Genomic DNA, 23,784 nt, shown 5'->3' on the forward strand with positions numbered 1-23,784 from the left:
ACATAGTAACACCACTCTCAATATTGAAACTTACACCAGGTTCTTCATGAGAATATCTTTCGTCTTCCATTAAGGACTGATTAAAAACTTTTTCGTTAAAGTCTTTTTCCCAGTCACACACTGGGAAAGATGTTTTTGTTATTATGTATTATTTCTATTGTGTATTTTTTTTTTAGGAATTCATCTTTTGCTATATACTTAGATTTAAGAAAACCAACCCAAAATGCACCTCGTGCTTAAACTTGTGTTCTTGAGAAAGTTCATTTCATAACTTTAAACTGTATAGAGAACATTGTGTTAGCAGTGACATTAAAACATCTGACAGACACGCAACATGCCTGAAAACAGGAGTTCATCTCATAGGTTGTTCTTCAAAGTTCCAATAAGAGTTCTTGGTTCTTACTGAACTTACTGGCAAAAACCCAAGCAAAATTAGTCTCAAAAAAACCAAATCCTAGTTTTCTTCATATAGAAGTGAATCAGAATGACACTACTTCCCTGATTTGCATATTTGAATTTTTACCAAAGATTCAAAAGAAGTAATTACACCCAAATATCAATATATACTCTTGTGTATGTTCCAAGTAAAATAAGAACAGAATCATAACAGAACAGAAAAAATATTTACTATATGAGGAAAAAAAAAAAAAATCACATTCTTTTTCCTTGTGGCAGGTACAACATCATAAATGATAAAGCCCATGCAAGGTCAGAGGGAGAAGTAGAAAAAAAGTGGTACTTACTGATTTCGTAGTTTCTGTAGTCCAATCAATTGTTTCTCACGCTCCCAAGCCAGCTCTTTTTGCACCAACTGTATTCTCTGTGCTGTCTGCCTATCCAGTTCCTCAAAGATCCTACGGTCCATCTCATACTGCTGCAGAAAGACACAAAAACCCAATATCACATTATCTTGGCTGCTCGGTTTTGGTAATAGGTATTTTTTCCCAGGTGACAGTTTTCCATGCACGTCAACACAATCCTTTATTTCAGGAGCTATTGAGATCTCCGCAGAGAACCACATTTTTCTCACATGCTTCTTAAATGGCACAAGTCATCACCTGTGACTCAGAAGTCCCATCAAATTATATATTCATAGAACTACCTTAGTCCAAAGGGTTGGACATCTTTGGCCCCAACGCATCTTGTAGCAACATTCACCAAGAATGTGTCTCTAAATATAAATGACTCTCATAAAAACCAGATGTACCTCTCTGTGCAGCTGCATGTGCTTGGGCAACTCCTGGTTCTTTTGAAGAAGAAAAAGGAACTCATGCCTCAGTGCAATTAACTCCTCTCTTTTCTTTTTTTTTTTCCCTTCAGCTTCCTTCATTACCCGTTCATACTCCTTTTTCTGTTTGACTTCCTCAATGCTGAAAACACACGAAAAAGGAAATGGTGTTATCTCAATGGAAGAGAGGAAAGATTACAGTTTATGTAACCTTTTAGATTTCCTTGACAGGCTTAAACTCACAGCCAACTCAATGGCTCTGAAGGTAATTTAAAAAGGAATCATCTTCCTGTATATTTGTACAGTCCTAACATCATGGGGCTTTGACCTTGACCTTGTGTTGTCTCTGTAGTCTGAAGTTAAATAAGTCTCAGAGTACCATCTTTGAATTACTACCACAGAAAAGTAGATGAAGTAGAGGGAAAGGCTGAAAAAACTTTGTGTGTAACAAGGAAATGATCCAAATTCAGGGTAGTCAACTTCTCCCTCCTCTTAGGAGGCAAAAATAAATACACGGTCTGAAGAAAGAGCTACCAACACACGAAAATCTCTTTCATCATTATCCAAACATCTCTTACTTGTAGGCATTGGGATCCTCAATGTCTTCAGCAGCCTTGTCCTTCTCAAGACCACTCTGGAATAAAAATGTTGTCTTGCCTTTAAACAAGCAATGATAGTTTCAACAGACGATAAAGCTTTTACAAACATTAGGACAGAGCTCCCATTGCCTCTAACAAAACCAAAAGAAACCTTCATGATCAATATTGCTTTATGGGCCTTAAATACCAAGTTTTAATGTTTCAAGAACAAAAAGCAATTTAGTTGGTTTATGAGTAAAAGAATAAATGAAGCATAGTTCTTAGGGACAGAGAACACAAATCCTACATCCTTCCCATCATTAACCATTACATCATTGCTTGCCCTAACTTCATTCTGTCCCATAATATCTTTGCTTCCCTACTACCCCCCAAACCCAATTCTCTTGTCTCCTCTCACTGCCACATTGACAAGAGACAACATATCCTGGGCTAATTCCAAGTTACATGTGTAATTCATCTGGTTTGCTTCTGCTGACTGCATAATGGGTTCACAATTATTAGCCGTGAATAATGACAGATGGATGGACACTGCAGTTACACAAGCCTCATTTCCCTAGGCAGTTATGCTCTAAAAAAAGAGGGGGGCCTATCATCTTACAGTGAATACAGTCATACTAAATTGATCTGTAATTTAACTCAATTAGTTTCAGAGGATTTGTATTTGATTCTCTAAGAATCCCATTACATTTAATGAAGACAGAATTTTTAAAATCTTCCACATGACTTAAAACTAGAGTAGATACTTAATGAAGGTACACTTTGATAAGGGAAAAACTCTATTAGGATAGTCATTAAGCAATGTTGCTAGTCTGAACAATAGAAATTCAACATAAAGATCTTTATATAGATCTACTTACATACTCAAAATGACAAAGCTGTATATATGTGCTTTATAATTCTATATTAATACTACTTGTAACACTGGAGCTAATAAGGCTCTGATATAACAGGTTCCAATCATTCACTTAGTTTAAGAAAATAATTTTGAGTCTATTCTTAGTGCTATATATTCTTGTGATACTGGTAAAGAATTCCAACTAGTCATGAACAATTTAACTAAATGACCAAAATCACAATTTGCTCTGTTTCCCTTGTCAAGCATCTTTCAAAATGTAGTTACCAATTAATATTAAAAATATTTAAAAGTTGAATTTGTTTTATGTTGACACTTTCAAGATTTTTAAACTGTACTGAATGTATATCTACTCCAAAATTCATTGTGCATGATAGCGCTTCTTCACTCAACAGGTCTCACCGCTTCTTTCAAGTTATATTTGTGTAATTCAAGCACTCAAGAGTTTTTTAAAATGTGTTTAATTTTGGATGATTCAATTAAGTCTGAACAATTTTAGTGGGGGAGTTGACAACTCTCTCTTCTTGTGTATTATCAGTAGAATTGTTATTGAGTTCCTGTGTCATCGGTTCAAATGTGATAAAGGTGATGAGGTCTACTGTGATTACAGGACACCTGTAAAATCATTACTGGTAATGCTGTCCAAGAGTGAAAGAGCAACAGCATCAGCATCATGCTGCGCTATTTTGCGAATTTAAAAAGTCCAACTTCTGAATTGTATATGAATGTACTAGATGCACAAAGAAACTATACATTTGGTATTCTCCAACATTATTTCTAGAATCCCCATCCAGAGCAGAATCACACTTTACTGGAACTAAATCCAAGACAGGTATTAAATATGACAAATCCTTGTGGTTCTTTCATTCTAGGAATGTGCATGATTACACATTTGAGTGGGAAAGACTAGTAGAATATTACATATGAAGAACACATACTATGTTTATTTGGAGAAAAACACAAAACATGCAGATGGAACAATCCAGTCAGTGCCTGTTCATTACAGAATGTTTCGCAAGAGCTCTTCTTCCAAATTGTTTGGAAACCTCAGCTTTTGCTATGAAAGATCTATGATGCCAAGTAATTGAACTGGATTTTTTCCACCTGCAGTAGTTTCATTGTAAATAGGCCTAATTCAGTGAACAAGGGTAGCGACTTACCCTAGGAGAGGGGATTTTGGCTTTTAGCTCTTTGTGAACATCCTCTGGAGACAAGACGTTGAAAGTAAAAATGTTTCCATCTCCACCACAGGTAATCAGAAACCTATCATCATAACTAGAACAGATCCCCTGGATCTGGCCATAGTCATTGTCATGTACATTCAAGGACCAGTGTTCCTTCAGGGTATTCACTGAGAGGCCTTCTTCTTGGAGAGGATAAACACGCAGTGCACCATTCTGCATCCCACAGAACATCAGTAGTCTGCTGGTACTGTTAAATAAGCAACAAGAAACAGTAATAACAGGCAACTTCAAACAAGTAAGGTCTCAGCTCAAAACATGACACTTCTTTAGAAGAGCTAATCTATCTGAATAAATGTAGCCTTCCCAAGTTTGTAAGCTGGGAGCAAAGTATTTGGACCATTTAAAGTATGTGTGAAACTACTACAAACTTTTTTGCAGCTAACTAGCAGCTCAGGAATGCTCCAGCACTTGCTGAGCATCATGGAACTGGTCTCAGCCCCGAGTTGTGCAGGATAGCAGACACCAAGAGCTAGAAAAACAGTTGTCCCTCCCTGCTCTCCACCTAGTACGGATGGTGGTGAATGCAGCCAGCTGTAAAGCCTGAACTAAACCTGCTTCCTTAGATGCAGATCATGCCTAGCCTTACAGGGGACCTAATATCAGGAGTCTGAAAATAGTTTACCATTTTCATTCGTCCTGTTACCTCTGCACAAGAGGGATGGACTGATCCCTATATGTTCTCCTTGAGGGCTAACTGTGTCCTCTCTTTGCTAATTACCAAAAAGAACAGCTGTTCTGATGATCACAATTTGCAGAGGCTTTTAATGGGTCTCCTGGAGATCTACAACCTAGGATGTTTGAGTCCTAATCAGTACTTAATTAAATATCAGACATTTTCATCTTTGAAGGGCTTTTAAAATTATTCTGTTAGACACAGTGCCCAACTGTGTCCATTAGGAATTTTAAGTGAAATTCGGTGCCAGGAAAACCTGAGATAGTTCCTGCATACTACAGTTGACCCACAATTAAAAAAAGGACGAAGCAGTGTATCCTCTTTCTTTCCAAGTTCAATTGCATCAAGCTTTATCATGAAGCTAAGTGTTACGCTACAATGTTTTACCTGAAGGAGATTCGGTGGATGGGATTGTTGTCAGTGCCCTCAATAGGAATCGCTTCAAAGGGTTCATCTTGCCTGTTTTCAGGGTTGTCTTGGTCATCATTTGAGGAGAATTCACAATGATAGAGGAACCCTGAGTCATACCCACCCTGAGGAGGACAATAAAGAAATGGTAACAAAAGAACACTGAAGCAGCTGACCAGGTAAATGCAATTTTCAGAATAATTCTTCCTTTCTTAAGGGTCTACTACAGGTTAGAAAATGTTACTTCCAATCATCTAGAGGTCCTTTTTACCCACAGAGAAAAATCTATCATGATCAATGGAATTACAGGTGATTATTGGAATTACCAATACGTTAAGGTTCTACTGTCTGCTTGTGAGGGAACAGCTTAGTCTTTGTGCTCATTCAGGCATCACCAAGAAGCATACCTATTGGAAACTTACTGAACAATCTGAACCGGAGTTACGCTACTGATTTATTTCACAAAGACCACTGAAACTACCAAGTATGAAGGGGATTCCATGGCCTAGAGAATCAGTTTTCTAAGGCACCCAGACGTGAAGGGAAGGTTGCCGCATTTTGCAATCCCATCAACATGAACTAAAAATTAATTTACCAAGGAAAGCCAAAATTTTCCTGGTGATGAATAAAAGCCACAGAGGATGGGACTGGGCTCCTCTGGTATGTAGAGAGGTGGCAATGGCTCTTCTTCGGGTTCTTCTTCAGGTTCTTCTTCTTCTTTTATCTCTTTTCCCATCTCCTGTTGCTGCTTTATCCATTCAAGCTTTGCTTTCTCCTTCTCCTGCTTTTTTTTCTCTCTCAGTGCAATCTCCTCTTCCAGCTATTACAACACGCAGAGAAATATGGAGACATGAAGCTGAGGCACTCCATGCTTTACTGACTGAAGGAGCCTTATAAATGAAATCCAACGCGGTCCTGGCATTATATATACAGAGTATCTAGAGAAATCTCTTTTCCTTCAACTAAACAGACATCAACCAGACTTCACAGTAGTCTCCAGTGGAAATGCCCCCATTTCCTTCCTCCAAAGTAATTTAATTCATGGTCCTTTGAAATAGAAACCATTCTGCATGAGAAGCAGACTTCAGCATAACCTCAGAGACATTATTCCCCAAAACAACCACTATTAGCACATATTACTCCTGCAGAACTCCTAAGCCCTGTCCTTTGCCTGCCCAGGAGAAAGAAAAGCACTGGAAAGCTGAACTCAGATTCCTGAGTTCTAATCCATCACTGATGTAAAGTAAAAAAAGCAGCAGTAACTGATTTTACTTCTTCTGAACAATGAAGGGAAGACATTTGCAGATTTATAAAACCTTTAAAAGCTCCTTTCCATTCAAGCCTACTTTAGCATAAACAAATATCAAATATTCTCTAAACCAGGATCTTCCTAAAAAGATATTAGATAGCAAATCATAGAGAAAGGTCTGGAAAGTATCTCAAAGGAGCATTCTTTTGCCCAAAAGCAGAATCAGCTAAACCTTAAATATTATAGGTTGATGTTTGTCTCATCTACCCTTTAAAAGTCCACTATGGGGACTCTACAGCCTATGTAAACTATTTCAGTGCTTCACCATCCTTACTGTCAGAAATCTTTTGTTACATCTTATCTAAAACATCCTTGTTGCAATTTATTAATTATTGATCTATTCCTAGAGGAAAGATAGAGCAATTAATATTCTTTCTCTCTGTATAAATTTTTTCTATTTTTAAAGATTTATATTGTCTCCCAACAATATTCTTCTCTTTTAACTTAAAAAACCAAACCAAAACAAAATCAACCCAAAACGCCCAAACCTCCAAAACTCCACACACATTCTTTCAGTCTTTCCTAAGATATGTATATTAGCCTTGTGATCATTCTTGTGGTTCTTCCTGTGAAAAAAACACCAAGAAATCTTTCTCCTGAAAGCTGACTTCCTCCTAGTCTTAACAAGAAATGAGGCTTTGCCTGACATTCAGTAATGCGCCACTCAGAAGACAGGAGCAGTTAATAGAGAAAGCAGAGAAGTCACAGGTTAAGATTAGAATCAGAGAGGTTGTTCGATTATAGTGGATGGAACACGTGACTGAGAACCTACTCATTGGAGCTCTGCTCCTGAGCCTTAACATCAGCTTGCTTTTTGATTTCACAAAATTAACTGCAGCTGAGAGCAGGCATAACTCTTTTCCTTTGCCCCACATATCTTCTAAAATGCTAGTTCTCATTCAGAAATAAAAACACACCTTTAAAGTTATCAAAACATTTTAAAAAATCATAAATATATAACTGCTGAAAAAAAAAAGATGTTTCATGCTTGCCTCAAAGTGACCACGTGATTGTTTTATTACTGTTCACAGGGATTTCCTACAGGGCTACCATCAACCACAAGAAACATATTTTTTCTGAAAATTACCAAATTACCAAACTGTTTCCCTTTCATTAATACTATCTTTTAATTCTAATCAAAATGCACCTCATGCTTTCAGTGTGATGTGTGTTCTATTTGAGTAAACAAACAACAACTTGTAATTTCAAACGTTGAAACTCAGACACAAATGGACTCTATTTGTCCTTCCCTTTCAAGAAGCTTAGCAAAAAAATTCTATGATGCAATACAGATAATAGAAACCTTTTTGGGTAGTTTTGTCCTCTGGAACATGAAGAGCATGTAATTCCTCTGCAGGAAGGTTATTTACCTTGATTCGGGATTTAATACTATAAAAATGGAAGTACTGCATCGGCAGGTTTTTTATTTGATAGGTGGACATTGTATCATGTTCCTCAGGAAGAGGGGCAGGAACCTGGAGAGCAAAGCCATTCTCACAAAGGATGAGCAGTGTGCTCTTCACCTGTACAAAACCACAGAAAATACAAGTATAGGGCAGACATATACATGGAATTGAGAGAAATGTGAAAAAGTTAGTCAGAAGATGCATAGGCACAAAGCCAAGCTCCAGCCAGAAGGCATTAACTCTAACTGTGCTCTTATTTAAATGGACACTTTTAAATGGACTCTTTTAAACGGACACCAGAAATCAGTGAGCTTCTTTTACACTGTGTATCCCAGGCAAAGCTAAGGAATTGAAGAAGTCCTTGCCATATACAAAACAGCTATCATTCTGACACCGTCTAGCTTGGAAGCAGCATGATGATATTTTGGTAGTTTAGGTAAATTAAAGGACGGATCTGACCCAAAAGTTAGCAGCTGAGGTTTTGTTTTGATAATTGTTTGAAAGTTCGTACATTTCTATACTAATGAATCCCTTATATCTTCAAGACTGGGCTCAGAATCTTGCCAAATGCTATTTAGATTTGAGTTTGTTTGTTCTTTGCTGGTACTTGCCAGGTCCTTTAAAATATTAAATTAGGAAGAATAGGTGAGGTAAGGGTAATAATTATTTAGTGTTTTGAGATTTTAAAAGGCAAATCTGTATTTAGTTTCAATTTTTTAAGCAATCTGGAGAATAGAGAAAGGGTTATTTTATCTGACCCATCACTAAAAATGTACAAAGGGGGCATATTAGAGTTGCTATGGAAACCTTAACTAGAATTATGTGGGGTTTATGTCTATAAAATCTCAGCCTTACAAATGCATTCATTAAATGTATAGTATTTAATCACCAAGGTGGTTTTTTTAAAGAGAAAAAAGGTAATGTAACACTCAGATGCTTGTACTATGTTTAGTAAGTGTTCATATCTAGCAGTGGAGACCTGATACCAGTAGACAAATTACTCAGAAGGAACCTAACATATCAAAGACGTGATGGGTGCTTTTTTAGTAAGTAGGAGTACCTTGTCCTTAAGGAAGGGACTCAAAATGAAACTGTCAGATCAAGATCTGTCATTTCTGCAGTAAGATAGAGTTCATAGCAGCAAGACTTCTTTTGCCAATGCAGTTTTTATCAGTTCCCATGCACAAGCAATAATAGCTACACTTTGCCCCTGTGCACCAGTATAACATACCTTGCTGGCCACTTTGTCAGTGTCTAAATATAATGAACAGTCTCCTTTAAAAATAAGAATATTGGACCAACCAAATTTCAGATGTTACTCTAACCTTATAAAACTTTTTAAATATTACCAAGAAACTATTTGAATGTGTCACTGACACACTGCAAACACACAGTTTGAATTCCAACCAAAAGCTTTGAAAAAGACTGTTTTAACATGGGAAAGAGGCACAGACAATAATGTTTAAATAACTCTTTTATCAAAGAAGGCTAAGACCTTCCAAAAGCTAAGGCACGGGCTTGTTTCTTCAAGGCAGGAACTCAAAGAGCTGAGCAAAATTTTGTGGTTTGCATATGTTTCTGCTCTTTATTATCCAAAGTCCAAAATATGTCCAAAGTGACTGGACCAGAGATACAGCTATACAGAACCTGTAATTCTGAAACAGCACGAAGAACTAAGTAGCAAAACATCGTTTGCATTGTCTATAGAGAACATGGCCAGGGTGGTCATGGATCTTCATCTATTTTCATTGGAAGTTCCTTTCAAAATGACATTTTAACCCTGTAGGGAGGGAAAGAAAACAAACATGCATTACTCACATGAGAAGGTGGAGACCACTGTAATGCCTGCACAGGCCCAGGGACACAGATGAAACCAATTGGCTTGTATTCATCTTCAACAGCAAAAAAGAAAACGGTTTTGTCTTTACTCTGAGAAAAACAAAAACAAAGATGATGACTGAATCAAATCTGACCAAAAATTCAAAAGGCTGTAAGTACTTTATGACAGAACACAAAATTCAAATGTTTTGTGGCTCAACAGGGGGACTTACAAGTGATTTGCAACTTAGAATTGCATTTCCATGATAATTACAAGGAGGAAATAAAGATTCTGCTCACCTTGCTCCAGGGGTCTGAGTGCACTACATAGCCCTAAATTGCCCTGATGGGCCTTACCGGCATCTCCAGCCATGTGCTTTCTGCCCATTGCCCCAGGAGCTCCTGTAAAGCTCAGGCTCAGGCACAATTTTTCGGATAAGACAGCACAGACTGATTTCCCTGGATAACAAGAAAATGGCAGCTTAAATCCTAAATGCTAAATGGCAGCATTAAGTGAAACGCATGGTGATTCAGCTCAGGGAACACGTAACTGTAAATGCACTGATCATGGCTGAAGGCTAGCTTTTAGAAAGAGAGACCACGTTGACTGGAAATCATCTCCACGACTAGCAGGCACACTGACAAACCAACTAGTCGATCCTGTTGTAAGGCCAAGCAGGGCTGCACAGCAGCTGGAGTGCTGCCAAGGTGGTGTATGAATGGACTTGCTTATACTAATTCCAAGATACTACTAAACTAATTCCAAAATGAACCAAATCCATCTTCAAAAGGGATTACAGTATTCACACTAAACAGTCCAGCAATTCACAAAATGAATTGTATGAATTACACAGTTGCTTTCCTTCATAAAACAAATGTGAGTGCAAACAGATCCTTCTCTTCCTGCAGCACTGCAGAGAACTACAAGAAGTGATCGAGGGCAGTAACAGAAGTATAACTGTGTTGTCAATAAAAAAACTTCACCTTATCTTTTAAAATAATATCTACATTTGTGGCTTAACAAAAATAACCAAAAGAAGTGATACATACCCCTGTGGCAAGCACATCTCCATTTCGTTCATACGCCAAGGCTGTAACTGCAGTAGCGTGAGGTTTGAAAGCTTGTTTAAGATTTATCTTTGCATTCTCTGTATTGGTCTGTCCTGCAAGGACAGGCAGTCCTTTGGGATCATAAACCTCAATTATGCGGACAACACCATCTTCAAATCCCACAGCAATTAGACCTCCATTTGGATTTACCTTTGAGTAGAAGAATGAAGAAAAAAAAATCACAGTGTAGATCTGAGAGTTTAGAATAAGAATCTGTATGGCACATGCTCGGGTGTTAACCTGTAACTCATCTTACATAGAAGTGTTGCTAAAGCACAAAGAATGTTTCATACGTGGGAAATGTTGTTTATTCTCTCCCATAAAGGGAGTGGGATGACCGATGGTTATTTTTTTGCTTGGATTGGTTCGTTTCTTTATGGATAACATGCCATTGAGACTAGAAATGTTAATGAGGATGCGGTTGTAACATCTCAGGAAGAGGTAATTCATACTGATATACAAATATATCCGTAGCTTCTTAAGAAAAAGAGTTGGCACTCAAAAAAGGAATTATTATATTACCCTGAATATAATATTGGGCATGGAATATGGGTATGATTCTTGAAGAGGTAAGGGGACAGACTGGGGTCTGGCTGACTCCATGTAAAGTACAGCTGTCAACAGGAACAGCTACTTGAGATGGAAAGAGGAGGCTATGGAGTCTTTACCATAAGCCGTGTAGGTAAGCCAATTGCTAACAATGTAGACAGGCTTGAAACGTGAGAGAGAAGAGTTAACAGAAACAGGCCTGTGTTTTAGCTGGATCTAGCTGGACTTGCAGATTTAGCTGATATTAGCCGTACATGGTAGTGTCTTGAAGTGATTTACCAAGGTGAGCCAGCTCCAGACACGGCACAGATGAATGTTAATGCACATGAGAAATGAGACCAGAAGGACAATTGCTATGTGAAAAGATGAGAGTGAATGGAGAAGATCTGTGAGCAATTAGCAGAAGTATGATCTTAGGTATGAAAATATTTATTGCTCAGAACGGAGCTGGGGGTAACCGTCTTCCTGTTATCTGGGGAGATCAGCCCATGACGTCTTATCTTAAAAATCCCCTCTGTAATAATCAGGTGTACAATAGCATTGCTCAGGAAATGACCAAGAGGAGTCACTCATGGACCTCAAATTTATGGCTCTGCGTTTGACTCCATTAATTATGTATCTTTCCTCTACTAGGTAGCCAGCATTCAAGATGTGGCCTCCCCAGTGCTGAGTAAAGAGGAAGGATCACCTCCCTCAACCAACTGGTAATGTCCTTCCTAATGCAGCCCAGGATGTTGTAGGACTTCTTTGGGTGCATTGCTGGCTTGTGGTCATCTTGGTGTCCCCCAGGATCCCAAGATCCTTCTCTGTAGAGCTGCTTTCCAGCTGGTGGGCCCCCAGGCAGTACTGGTGCCTGGGGTTGTTCCTACTCAGATGCAGGACTTCACATGTTCCGTTGTTGAATTTCATGAGATTCTCGTCAGCCCAATTCTCCAGCCTGCACCCATAATAACCCCTAGGGTACACCACTGGAGATTTGCCTCTAACTGGACTTTGTGCTGCTGAGCACTACCCCCTGGGGCCCAGCCATTTAGGTAGTTTTAAATCCATGTCACTGTTCACGTATCTAACCTGTATGTTGCTAGCTTGCCTATGACGCTATTGTGGAATACAGAGGCTTCAAAATACCTTGGATGAAATTTTCTTAGATTAATAGGACAGATTTTCAAATACATTTGAGCACCTTAAGCTATATGTAAGTATCTAATGGGATTTTAAATGCAGCTAGTTAAACTAAGTACCCTTGTTTTTCATATTGTGTTTAGTATTAACTTCTGTAAAACTGAACTGAGTCAGTTTTGTAATGCTGAACAATTTGTCGTGTCAGTCAGCTTATGTCTTGAACGTACAGGTCATCACCTAATAGCATCCCTGAAAGTCTGCATGGCCAGAATTATAGTTATAAGAGCATCGTCCTAGTGTTACCCCCACCTTGGAAATTCAAGTAGAGCACTTTCCTCCATAAATTTGCTTATAATTAACCCACCAGGCTTGCTACGTTTCCTCAAGAATGTAACTAGACACTATTTTAATTAAAATTAGCAAATATGTCTAAAAGTGATAGACTCCACACTCCACAAATGATCAGTTCTGGCAACAGTTTTTTATGATTCATCTCCAAATGTTTGTGGATTGTCTGGGCTGTCATTTCTAAATGTGTTAACTAACTCATGTGAATTGACGATTACTCTGCGTGGGTTAAATAGAAGCTGTTAGTTTATTATCTAAGACTACTACTTCCTGGGACTGCATACTGAGATCTGATTTTAAAATCTCAGGACGACACAAAGTAGGATACCTGATAATCCACAGTAAAGTCAAACTGTAGATATACTGTATACATATATCCTACCCCACAAACTTATATATATGTACTACTACAGTAAATTCCACCATGGCCTAACAGTGACTTCTTTAAGGTGAGCAGTTTTCTTGTTGCTGACAGGCTCATAGGCCCCTTTTGAATTTTTGTTAACACACTAGCAAAAACTCACAACACGAGGTGCCCATGTCAGTGCTGTTCCTCCTTGTTTAAACTTAATTTCACTCAGTTCGCTGTTGCTGATGAAATCATAGATGCGCACTGACCCTGCGTGGAAAGGAGACAGTAATAATTTATTTCTTGCCACGTCACTCACATTATAAGACTTATGGAGAAATGTCCATTTATTTGAATTAAAAGCTGGATAGAATGTTACTAATTTTTCTCTTTGAGTATCAAACGCCTGCTTGGAAAGACATAACTGGTGGTTACAGAATACCACAGCTAGCTTGGTGCTCATGAAAAAAACATAAGCTTTCTTCACTCTTTAACTTACACACTCCCAAGAGTTGTCAGGGCTGAGGGTTGTAACAAGAAGCCCCATGCAGACCACCATGTGTAATTTTCACATAATCACAGAACTGTGGCATGCTGTAAGGAAAATCTGTACTGACAACATAGGAAGAGATGATATGCTACTACTTGGGATTGCCTAGGGAGGAAAATATTTAAATGGATGAAAATAGGAGATTGTCCAAAGAAAAGCCAATTTCACCAGAGGTGAAATTAACAGATTCGTAGACACACATATTGGTCTGCATAAAATTCCACTCCAGCTGGCATATATCCTAAGTGTCATTTGCTCAACTGGTAGGAGTTTGTCTTCAGGCTAGAAGAGCATGTACATTGTATAACACAGACAAATGACAAGATACTGCAGACAAGAATTGAGTTAAAGACCTTGTAGCATTTTTTGAGGAGTGTAAATGACATTGTTAATGATCTGGCCAGTGGTTCTTCTTTCAAAGCACGATAAAGCTAACTGTGAGAGGCCTAAATTGCAATATTTACAGAAGGTAAATAAGTATGTCTGTAATTACATGTTAGCTGTCACTGAGAGCATGATAGCTATTGCATTTTCTAAGAAAGCCACAAATATTAATATTCACAATGACTTACACAATGCTAGAGATGTATGTAATTCCTTACAGAACAAAAATCCCAACACTTACTGATACAGAGCTTTGAATATAAGTGCTGTTATTGAAACCAAATGTCTCATCTTTTCAGCCATTCCTTCAGAACGAACAGAATTTACAAAGTTTCCCATTAAAAACTTCTCTTGTTAAAATCCCAGGCTTTTAAGATGAAGCAGTCTTAATACATTATTTCAAAACATTAATGATTTGTCTTAACTATTAAAAAATTAATCCCAGGAATAACAATTGTCTGTAAAGTGATTTTTCATGAACAAATATTGAACTTCACTTCAGAACAGAATAGCTCCAAACCAAGCATCATTACTCTTGAAAAACAATTACAGTGGTATGAGAGGAAAGGAATAGTGTACTTACGGTCAAGAGCAGTGGTGGCCATAAGGTATGTAATGGGAGAGACGCTCACAGCCTCAATCCTACCGGAGTGAAAGGTATACAGACACTCTGGATCATGGGTCTGCAGTGCAAAACAGAACAGAAATTCTCCTACATTCTGAAGCTGCACTTATATGGAATTACCAGCCATACCACCAGCGAACCTGAAAAATCTAGACAGGTGCTGTTCGTGTGAATAAAGTTTGGCACGCATGAGGTACCTATATGAAATTCACTTTTCTTAAAAATTTAAATGTCCATAAGAAGATCATGAGCAAAACTAATGTAGGAGCATCCGTTCGTTTAAAATTCTATCATATTCTGTGTGAAAATAAAGGGCAATGCCTTTCATTAAGTGGTTTCAGGCTTGGAATTAGCATTTGTAACAAAGAGCTGTTGCTCGGAAGTCAAAGAAGATGCTCTCAAACCTAGGTCTTATGCTGCCTGGGAAATCATTTCATCATCCAAAGGATTTTAGGTTTTGCTATACATTTTTTACATTAGTTTTTATAGTATGCTTTGTATATCTTTTATTTACCATAAAATTCTTGGAACATAATTTTACATGTTGCCACATAACTTTTTTCCACTCAAAGGGATTGTTCCCATTTACTTTAATACATTTGGGAGCAAAAATCAGCTGCCCCCATTTTAACTGTGTCATCTATTTCTCCAAAAGCATCTCCAGCAGTAACACTAGTAACCAGTAGGATAAAACATGGGAAGTGTATTTCATCTTCTCCCTGTTTTTCCTGGTTCTTATGTCATTTAGAGATAACAGTAAGGATTGTTTCAAACACCTATCTAGATAGGATATATCAATACTCCTTGAACTCATTTCCTGCATACATGCAACTTTTATTACCTGCTTATGAGCATAAAACTCCTTTAAGGTAACTTGAATTTGGCAGCCAAAATTTCAGGAATCAAAAATCAATTATTTTTTTTTTATAATCCTGCACAATCATTATAATCAACAACATTATGAAAATATTTTTTTTAAGAAAAAAAATAACAACTTGTTTCAATGCTAAAATTTTCAACTGTGCAGCTTCATAAAACACAAACTTCATTCCAGATGCATGCAATATAGTTAAAGGAAGTTATTGCAAAGGAATTGAAGAAATCAGAAGAAGGAAAAAGAACACAGACTTACCATATTAGAAAAAGTCAAATCCAGCTTCCAGATTGCTCCATTGGTGTCCTGAAGAAGAAAAAACAAAACATGTAACTTCAATATTTTCAAACTCAATTTCAGTTTGAAACTCACAGTAACTCCTTAAAAATTCCTTAACGATTATTGGGAAACTGAAACAAATGAATGTGGTGATGTTGGTCTTATCAGTCCAATCCACCAGTCCAGGATAACAGAACTTGGACAATACTTTTTGACATTCCCCCGTTCTTATGCAGTTCTGGCTCCGAAAGCCAGAGTCTCACATGTTACTATACACCAAAAATACAGAACAGAGTAGCATAGCGTAGAGTAGCATAGCGTAGAGTAGCATAGCGTAGTTCAGTTCAGTTCAGCTGGAAGGGACCTACAACAACCATCTAGTCCAACTGCCTAACCACTTCAGGGCTGACCAAAAGTTAAAGCATGTTATTAAGGGCATTGTCCAAACGACTTTTAAACACTGCTAGGCTTGGGACATAAATCCCCTTCTAGGAAGCCTGTTCCAGTGTTTGAAAGAGGAAGATGATTTTATATATATATAAAAGAAATGTACTGATTTGTAATGGACTCCTGCTGTTAGTTAACATCACCTCCCTCATTCTGTGTTTCTCCACAGAGATGAATGTACTTGCACGTATCTTACCTGAGCATACCAAACGGGCTGTCCACAGTCATGAATTTTTGACATGAAACTCAGACTGACATTTCTGCCAACATGAAGTTCATTCATAGGCTCCACTTCCAGTAACCCTGTGTCATCCACAGAGTCAGCAGCATCTATTGCCTCAAAGTTCCACATCTTCATGGTGTTAGAAGCATGAAAAAAATGGGGGTTATAAGACCAGGTTTTGTTTTCATACACAATTAATATGGAAATTCAAAATCAGAAGAAACCAGGGGAGTGTAGATACTACAGGTAGAGTATGAAACCTGTCATATCTGCCTCGCTGCTTTGAATGTAACCTAGAACAGTGACAATCAATAACTACTATCCGATATGTTTGGGTGCCATGCAAATTAAATGTAAAAGTTCTCCGTCCAATCCTGAAACAACAGTTGCTTAAATTCAGCCCTGGTACTAGCAGAGCTATACGTGTCAGCCTCAGAACTATAAAGAGTGAATGATATCTGCCTGCTCTCAGCATTGCTCGTGCAGCGCAGAAGAAAGAACAGGAAATCTAACACATCTGTGTGCTGCTCTGTGCGATAAGGACAAGACATCAGTTGGCACCCTTATAACCAAGTGAATTTTCCTAATGGGGTAACATCAATTTACAAAAAACCAACAACAACAACAAAAACTCAAGGGTGTTTGAAATCCTCTGCTGTCTATAACAGTCGGCTTCCTGTTGACTATCTGCGTCTTTCACACATCAGCAGATGACACATCACGTCTTCCCTTAAAGAGGAGGCAAAAAAGATTGCAAAATCCTTGATAATTGACAGGTGAGATCAGAAACTGGTCTGGTATGGATAAGAAAAACTTTTTGACCTTAATTTATAGAATTATCTGTTAACTTCAGGGTGCCTTTTCTTTTAATTGTTCCTCTATTTCAGTATATGTATCTCTGAGAGGCTAGTAATTTTCTATGTCATTTTAATATTAATAATCTGAGCTTTCAAATACTCTGAAAATTAATTTCAAATATGGCTGTAGTTTATAATTTGAAATAACACCAAAAGTATTTGGTGTTACTTCAGACACAAAGGTCTGAAAATTATAAAGATATTAATAGGCCTGAAAATTATAAAGATTAATCAAAACTATACATGACAAAAAAGTTAGAATGCAGGCAAGAACAAAGCTGTTGGAGAATCACTGAAAATTATTCTGATTTACTAGAGTAAAAGGTGATTTATTTACCCCTATTATACAGAACGTTGCGTGAACACTATCCAATTCAAACATAGACACTGTGGAGATGTGCTCTTATTCTGTTTGTTCTAAAAATTCATTCTCAGAAAGAAAATTGCCTCCATAATAAGCCCTGGTAAAGAAAACATGTAACGTGTACCTACTGACCACAAATTTGCACACCTAAAGGCAGAGCAGAAGAAAAACTCACCCGAATGAAGCCATCTTTTCCAACAGTGACAAGTTCTCCTTCATCCAGAACTAACTGGCTGACAGGGCCACTGTGACAGGGCTTGTGTCCAGTTCGACAGAGCTCTACTTTAATGAGGCCACCTTCCCAAAGCAGCAAGTTGCCCCACTCAGTCCCTGAGACAACCTTCAATGAAAATGAGATAAGCACATAAGCACCTGCACTTAACCATGCAGAAATACTGGTTAACATTTGTGGCTTCCTTCCATGAAAGCATTAAATCAATAGCAATGTACAGTTATTTGCAAGAGAAGGTGTAAAGGGTGAGAAGATTCACTTTTTACAATGTGACTGAAATGGTTAAAGATTAGGGCTGACAGCCTTTGTATTTCTTTACACTAAGGTTTCACTACCCCATAAGAGAAGCCTCAGCTCTAAGCCAACAGAGATCTTTTGTCTGGGAATTACAATACTAAATGTACTTTTCAATTACTACAAAGCAAGCCCGGTTTTTGGCAAATTAAAGTCAATATTAACTTATCAGAGCAGTGCATTGAGGGTCTAATTCAAATCACTTTGAAGCAAATAGTAACTCTCCAACTTACTCAGTAGACTTTATATCAAAACCTGAGAAAGAACATAAAATCAATTAAACTTTTTCTTACTTACCTTCCCATCAGGCAGCTCCACATAACCTATAATGTCGGTCACTGCTGTTTTTCCAAACCTGCCCAAAGCTCCTTGTAACTTGAGACCAGTGAATGTGAGAGCCATCTTCCAGAACCTGAGTATATATAAAAAAAAAAACGCTCCCTGATACAAGATTTCCTAAACACGTTCTTCAGACCCGCTCCAACATTGTAATACTCTTATCAGGGATGCCTCTGAGATAAGGGCTGTTCATTTATTATTCTTTTTCACAGGAGCCTTTGGGTTTTTCTTTTTAAAATGAGATAAAGCTTTGTAACTACACAAACACATTTCCCTACGCTTCCCCTATGAAAAAGCTAGGAAAAGTATTTGGAATAGGCAGAATGAAGATTAAACTACTATTTAAAATTAATAAGTGTAAAATGCATAGCTACAGCCTTCCAGCTACAACCAATACACATACTTAGGGATACCTATTTTACTCTTCTTGTCTTCAGTGTATGATGCTTAACTTTGCAAATACAAGGGACTAAAGTCTTCACTGAATTCATCCAAGTACCCTGACAGACTTGAGCTTGACTATAAAATCTCAGTGAGACAAAGATTTTATCCTAGATCTTCACATCTATTTCAATTTGATCATTATTTTTTTAGCAGTACGAAACATAGCTTTAAATGACTGCATTACAGAAAAATTAACATCTACTGCAATTAGAGATCCCTCACTGTGTGTACAGGAGACGTTACATTTAAGACAGGTGTTGAAAATTGAATTAGAGACCACATTTGGGTGAAAAGTCATGTTTATCATGTTATAAAAACTATGCCAGAGTTTATTCACAGCATTTTAGCTCAAAAGAAAGTTTATAAGGGATTTTGTTTTGTCTGATTTCCATAAATAATGTATTCTAAACCACATTCATTCTAGGTCTAATAAGCATTTCGTATTTCAGACCAACCCTGCAAACAAACTATAGAGTAAATCTCAGATTTTGATCTGACATCTCCCTTAAAATTCAAAAAATCTTTATAAGTGTTATAATTTTAAAGGTATAATTTCTATTACAAAAGCATCCAAGTCATATCTTAAGTCTCTGCTGTATTAACATTGAATACTGGATAAGTACAGAACACAAAGCTGATACAAAGAGCTTAAAGTTGTGGTTTATTTTTTATTACAAAAGAATCCATGAACTCACCAGAGAAGGGAGTGTACATATATCTTTTGTAAAGCTTCCTTGCAGGCTTTTGGTGGTATCAGAGGATTTCTGATCCACGACTTGGCAACCAGTTTTAATGGCTGCCCAAACAGCAGCTGAGTTCAAGAAATCAGAGGTAGAAAGCCCAGAAGGCACAAGAGGCATATGTGCTGTGTTACCAGTTAGAAGACATATATATATTAATATTTTTTATTAATTCTCCCTGGTGCTTGTTGAAATTACAAGAATGGAGCCACTGGCACTGACATTCAACATCAAGTATCATCCTTTTTGCACAGCAAAAGCATTAAAAGACTTGGGTGGCTGACTTGAACTTTCTCATTTTTGTAATTGTAATGGCTGGATAAAATAGCATTTCCCATTGGTCCATGTTTGTTAATGATACATTCCTGTTAGTCATCTTCTACCTATTATGATTTTGGATAATCCTAATCTGTAAACCTACCTGATGTGTCCCGCTCCAGATGTAGTCAGTTGCTCTTCATTATCAGCACAAAATGTGACCCTGTAGACATCCTGTGAAAAAGCTTTTGACCTCAACACAATCTTTTCTTGTTTCCAATCCCAGATAGTCAGCATGTAGTCAGGGCTGCTCCCAATACTGGCCAGTAAAGTGCCAGCACCATTGAAATCACCAAAAACGTAGGCTTCCTCTGTTCCACCTGAAGAAACACACAAGCCCCAATACACGCATACACACACAGAGAAAAGAGGAAGAAACTAATCTACTTAGAAGAAGCTCAACTTTCACTGCAATTATTTGTTTCACTAGGTAATATCTCTCAGCTGACTATTTCTACTAAATAAAAGTTTCCTCCCACACAATAATGAAAAAGCTTGAAATCGGTGTTTTCTATTTTGCTTTGAAGGACCAAAAGGTTGCGTTTCCTTCTAAACTTCTAAAGTGATCCACTACTCCATCTGCTGGGATCTGTAAACACTGGCCCATTTGTGTAAAATGAAAATAGAACTTTTACACTACCTCGTAGTATTCTGTAGGGCCTCAGTGAAGGATAATCATAGATGATGAGGTTTGGCTTCTTTCCTTTTTCTCCTACTGCAAAGTACTGCTTAGTAGGGTGTGCCTTGAAAAAGCAGAAGTCCCGTTGCATACTGTAATGACACCGTTGTCTCTATTCTGCTAGTTATTGAGTTATTGTATTTACTCACTCATTAGTCAAAAGACATTGCCATAAATACTAGGTTGCGTTTTTCTGTGCATTTATTCTGAACAACTGCCAATCTATTGCTCAATATCAGAATGAAGTGACTATGCACACAAAATGATAAAACCATTACGCACAAAAAATGCTATAGTGCACATGTAATGCAGAACCATGACAAACTATGAAATCATTTGCTTTATTATGCATTCTTTTACTATTCCTACCTCACTCAAGTCAATAGCTGATCTTTCCACGAGCAGGATTTGTGTTAGCAGCCATCTACTTCAGCAGACAGCTGCAGAAAACCCATCCTGAATGACATGGTTCTGAAGACATAAAGATGTACCACGATTCCCCAGAAAAGGCTGCTTACAATGGAGCAGAACAATCTGAGGCTGGCATTCTGAAAGCCTTGCTCATGTGGAATACAACTGAGAGAGGGCAGTTCCCTTCACAGGGTAAGGTTCTTCAAATCCAGCGGAAGCAATTGAGAGTTACTAGAGTGAAACCAGATACTTTTTCTCTTCATTTATCTAGGAACTTGATTTTCTAAATTTTAACTGCAGGCAAAACACTATATTAATATCAGCTGCGACTAGGAGAGATGAGTGGTCAAAAAAAAAAAAGTTGATATAAACTGAAATAAGACTGCGATAGTTCTAAAAATTAATCCCAGCTGGCAACTATCAGTTCTTTAAGGTATCTGAGCCTGGGACTTAGGTATGCAGGTATTTGTCCTCTGCCAATTACGTTGATGGGCTGAGCAGCCCATGCTGCATAGTCCACACATCCCCTTAATCAATGCCATACTTTCTTATGTATATGCAGGTGCAGCTGTAGAAATCTTCCATCAGGCAACTAAGTGAACATTTCGCTTCTAGAAAGTGACTAACAGCCTAAAACAGGAAACAAAAACCATACCGTGAGAAACCCAATTCCACCACCACTGCTGCTCCGGAGATAACTTTGAGATTTAGTTTTCAGGTCCAGGAGCACCACTTGGTTACCTGCTATATACATCAGTGTTTTGCTATTCATCGGCAGCAGGTTTACACTTCTGGTGGAGTCATATCCAAAAGAATGCCTGAGAACAGTTCAATAAGGAAAAGATTTTACGCTGGCTTTCTAGAAAAGTTTACTACGTGGATAGAAACACTTAAACAAAAACTGAAATGGGAATACTGAATCTGGTGACTAATGACTCCTACCATGAATGATGGTAGGAGATAGTTTTATTCAGTATACAGTGAAAGTAAAATATATCAAGTCTCTATAACTGAGGGGAAGGCGCAAGTGAAGACCTTCTAAAATTCATAGTCCGTCCTTTCATCTCCACTACAGGGTTACACCTCTTGCCTCTGCTTGATCCTTTGCGACTGCAAGGAATTAATATTCTATCAGTGTTCTCTTTTCAAACAAAGTGTAAGAGATGTGCCTCAGATTACTAGGAACTGTTCTACAGAAATGAGACCAAACCAAGGAAGTGCTCAAGATCATCTCTTAAATGTTTACAGGCAGACGTAAAAAAGGGAAAATCCAGTCTTCAATAGCAACTTGACTGTGTCTGCAGAGAAAACCACCAGCACTTGTGAAAGTCATGTGTCATATCCTACTTGACCATACATAGCAACGGACTTACTGGAGCTCTTAATTGATGGGCATCGCTTCATTCTCCCAGTTTAGATCTTCTGAGCACCAGGCTACAAATCTACCTGGTTTCTTCCACACCTCTCCCTTAGCAGTTCTGTGAGGAAGCATGAGTTACACAGCTGGTCTTCTCCTGCCCTCCCCTCAGCTTCTTGGGGAACACCAATGTGGCTACACAGAAAGGGAGAGCTTTGCAGGGGATATTCTTAGGTTAGTCTTCTGCCTGGTCACATTAAATTGGCCCTGATCTAGTTCTACAAGAGCACTTATAACTGTAAGAATTATGTCAAATAAGAAATGTTTATGAGGTCAAGACAACATTTAAGATTAAATTCACCCAGAACCATAACTGGTCAGGATTCTTATCTGTGTCTCAATCAAATGTATCCCACTAATGCCACATAGTCTACTCCAAATTAGACAAGTACAATTTTAGAACCATATATTAAATATCCTTAGCTTTAATTTTGCACAGCCTCAACAGAAAGGATACTTAAGAGTAAGAAGGTTAATTGGTATCCCAGAGTTTTCAGTGACAAATGGTCGTGAATATATATCTTCATAATTATAGAAGAAAGTTTCCGAGATTTTCTCTTCTACCTTCTCAGGCTTTTTTTGTGTCTCTGAGAGTATTTCACTGTTATCTTGCTCTTCCAAATGGCCTTCTGCACCTCAGAAGTGGGAGCATAAAGGAAATTTATATTCACCATAAATTTTAGGGTCCTTGCTGATACTTGCACCTAACTGCAAAAGGGAAGGATTCACACATTCCTTGCCTCCTTCAACAGAATAATAGGCACTCCATAGCTCAAAACAGGTGTACCACGCCTTAGTAACAACTTGTCCTGAAACAGCCTGTAACAAGCACTCCCTCAGGCTTTTAAAAACTTTACTGTGAATATTCAAACATGAAGAATTTAAAAATAAAAATTTCAAGAGTGCTTTATAAAAATATATTTTAAAACTCAAGACCTACCAAAGTAGTTTGGCTTTGCCTAGTGTTTAGGTCTCAGCTTTAGAAAGCAAATAAAGTTTAAAGTGTCTCTTTTCAGTAGCTATTAAATGCACATCACTATACAAAACAATTAGTAAAACTACATACAACAGATCACCATAAGACACCATTGTCCTCAAAAAGGCATACTGGTAATGTGCGACCCAGGGTAGTTCTTTGCTGGACTGCAGCGCAGAATACTGTCAACTTGACTTTCAACTAGTCATAAGCACTTGATAAAAGTACTTTTCAGTTTGATATCTCAGATCAAACACCCATTACCTATGTTGTAAGCTCTCACCCTGTCTTGATATTTTTCTCTCCTAGGTGTTC

General features: G+C 37.8%; 1 protein-coding gene across 2 annotated transcripts in view; it reads right to left on the reverse strand.

Annotated features, from left to right (window-relative positions):
* Positions 1–23,784, reverse strand: part of CFAP44 (cilia and flagella associated protein 44) — a 47,606-nt gene that overhangs the window by 17,680 nt on the left and 6,142 nt on the right. Inside the window, exons 4-22 of one of the 2 annotated variants that reach the window (XM_063351108.1) lie at positions 22,951–23,122; positions 21,732–21,894; positions 20,627–20,729; positions 20,090–20,306; positions 18,443–18,557; positions 17,795–17,959; positions 16,372–16,527; positions 15,708–15,755; positions 14,534–14,633; positions 13,192–13,286; positions 10,589–10,798; positions 9,539–9,649; positions 7,685–7,837; positions 5,601–5,825; positions 4,985–5,130; positions 3,841–4,111; positions 1,807–1,862; positions 1,208–1,370; positions 744–874 (exon numbers count right to left, since the gene is read on the reverse strand). In XM_063351108.1, coding sequence (XP_063207178.1) covers positions 744–874; positions 1,208–1,370; positions 1,807–1,862; positions 3,841–4,111; positions 4,985–5,130; positions 5,601–5,825; positions 7,685–7,837; positions 9,539–9,649; positions 10,589–10,798; positions 13,192–13,286; positions 14,534–14,633; positions 15,708–15,755; positions 16,372–16,527; positions 17,795–17,959; positions 18,443–18,557; positions 20,090–20,306; positions 20,627–20,729; positions 21,732–21,894; positions 22,951–23,122 — 2,800 coding nt within the window. The remainder of the gene's footprint in view (positions 1–743; positions 875–1,207; positions 1,371–1,806; positions 1,863–3,840; positions 4,112–4,984; positions 5,131–5,600; positions 5,826–7,684; positions 7,838–9,538; positions 9,650–10,588; positions 10,799–13,191; positions 13,287–14,533; positions 14,634–15,707; positions 15,756–16,371; positions 16,528–17,794; positions 17,960–18,442; positions 18,558–20,089; positions 20,307–20,626; positions 20,730–21,731; positions 21,895–22,950; positions 23,123–23,784) is intronic. The other variant, XM_063351118.1, reaches the window with a different exon arrangement.

This window comes from Chroicocephalus ridibundus, chromosome 1 (genome assembly GCF_963924245.1).
Source record: "Chroicocephalus ridibundus chromosome 1, bChrRid1.1, whole genome shotgun sequence".
Classification (NCBI taxonomy): Eukaryota; Metazoa; Chordata; class Aves; order Charadriiformes; family Laridae; genus Chroicocephalus; species Chroicocephalus ridibundus.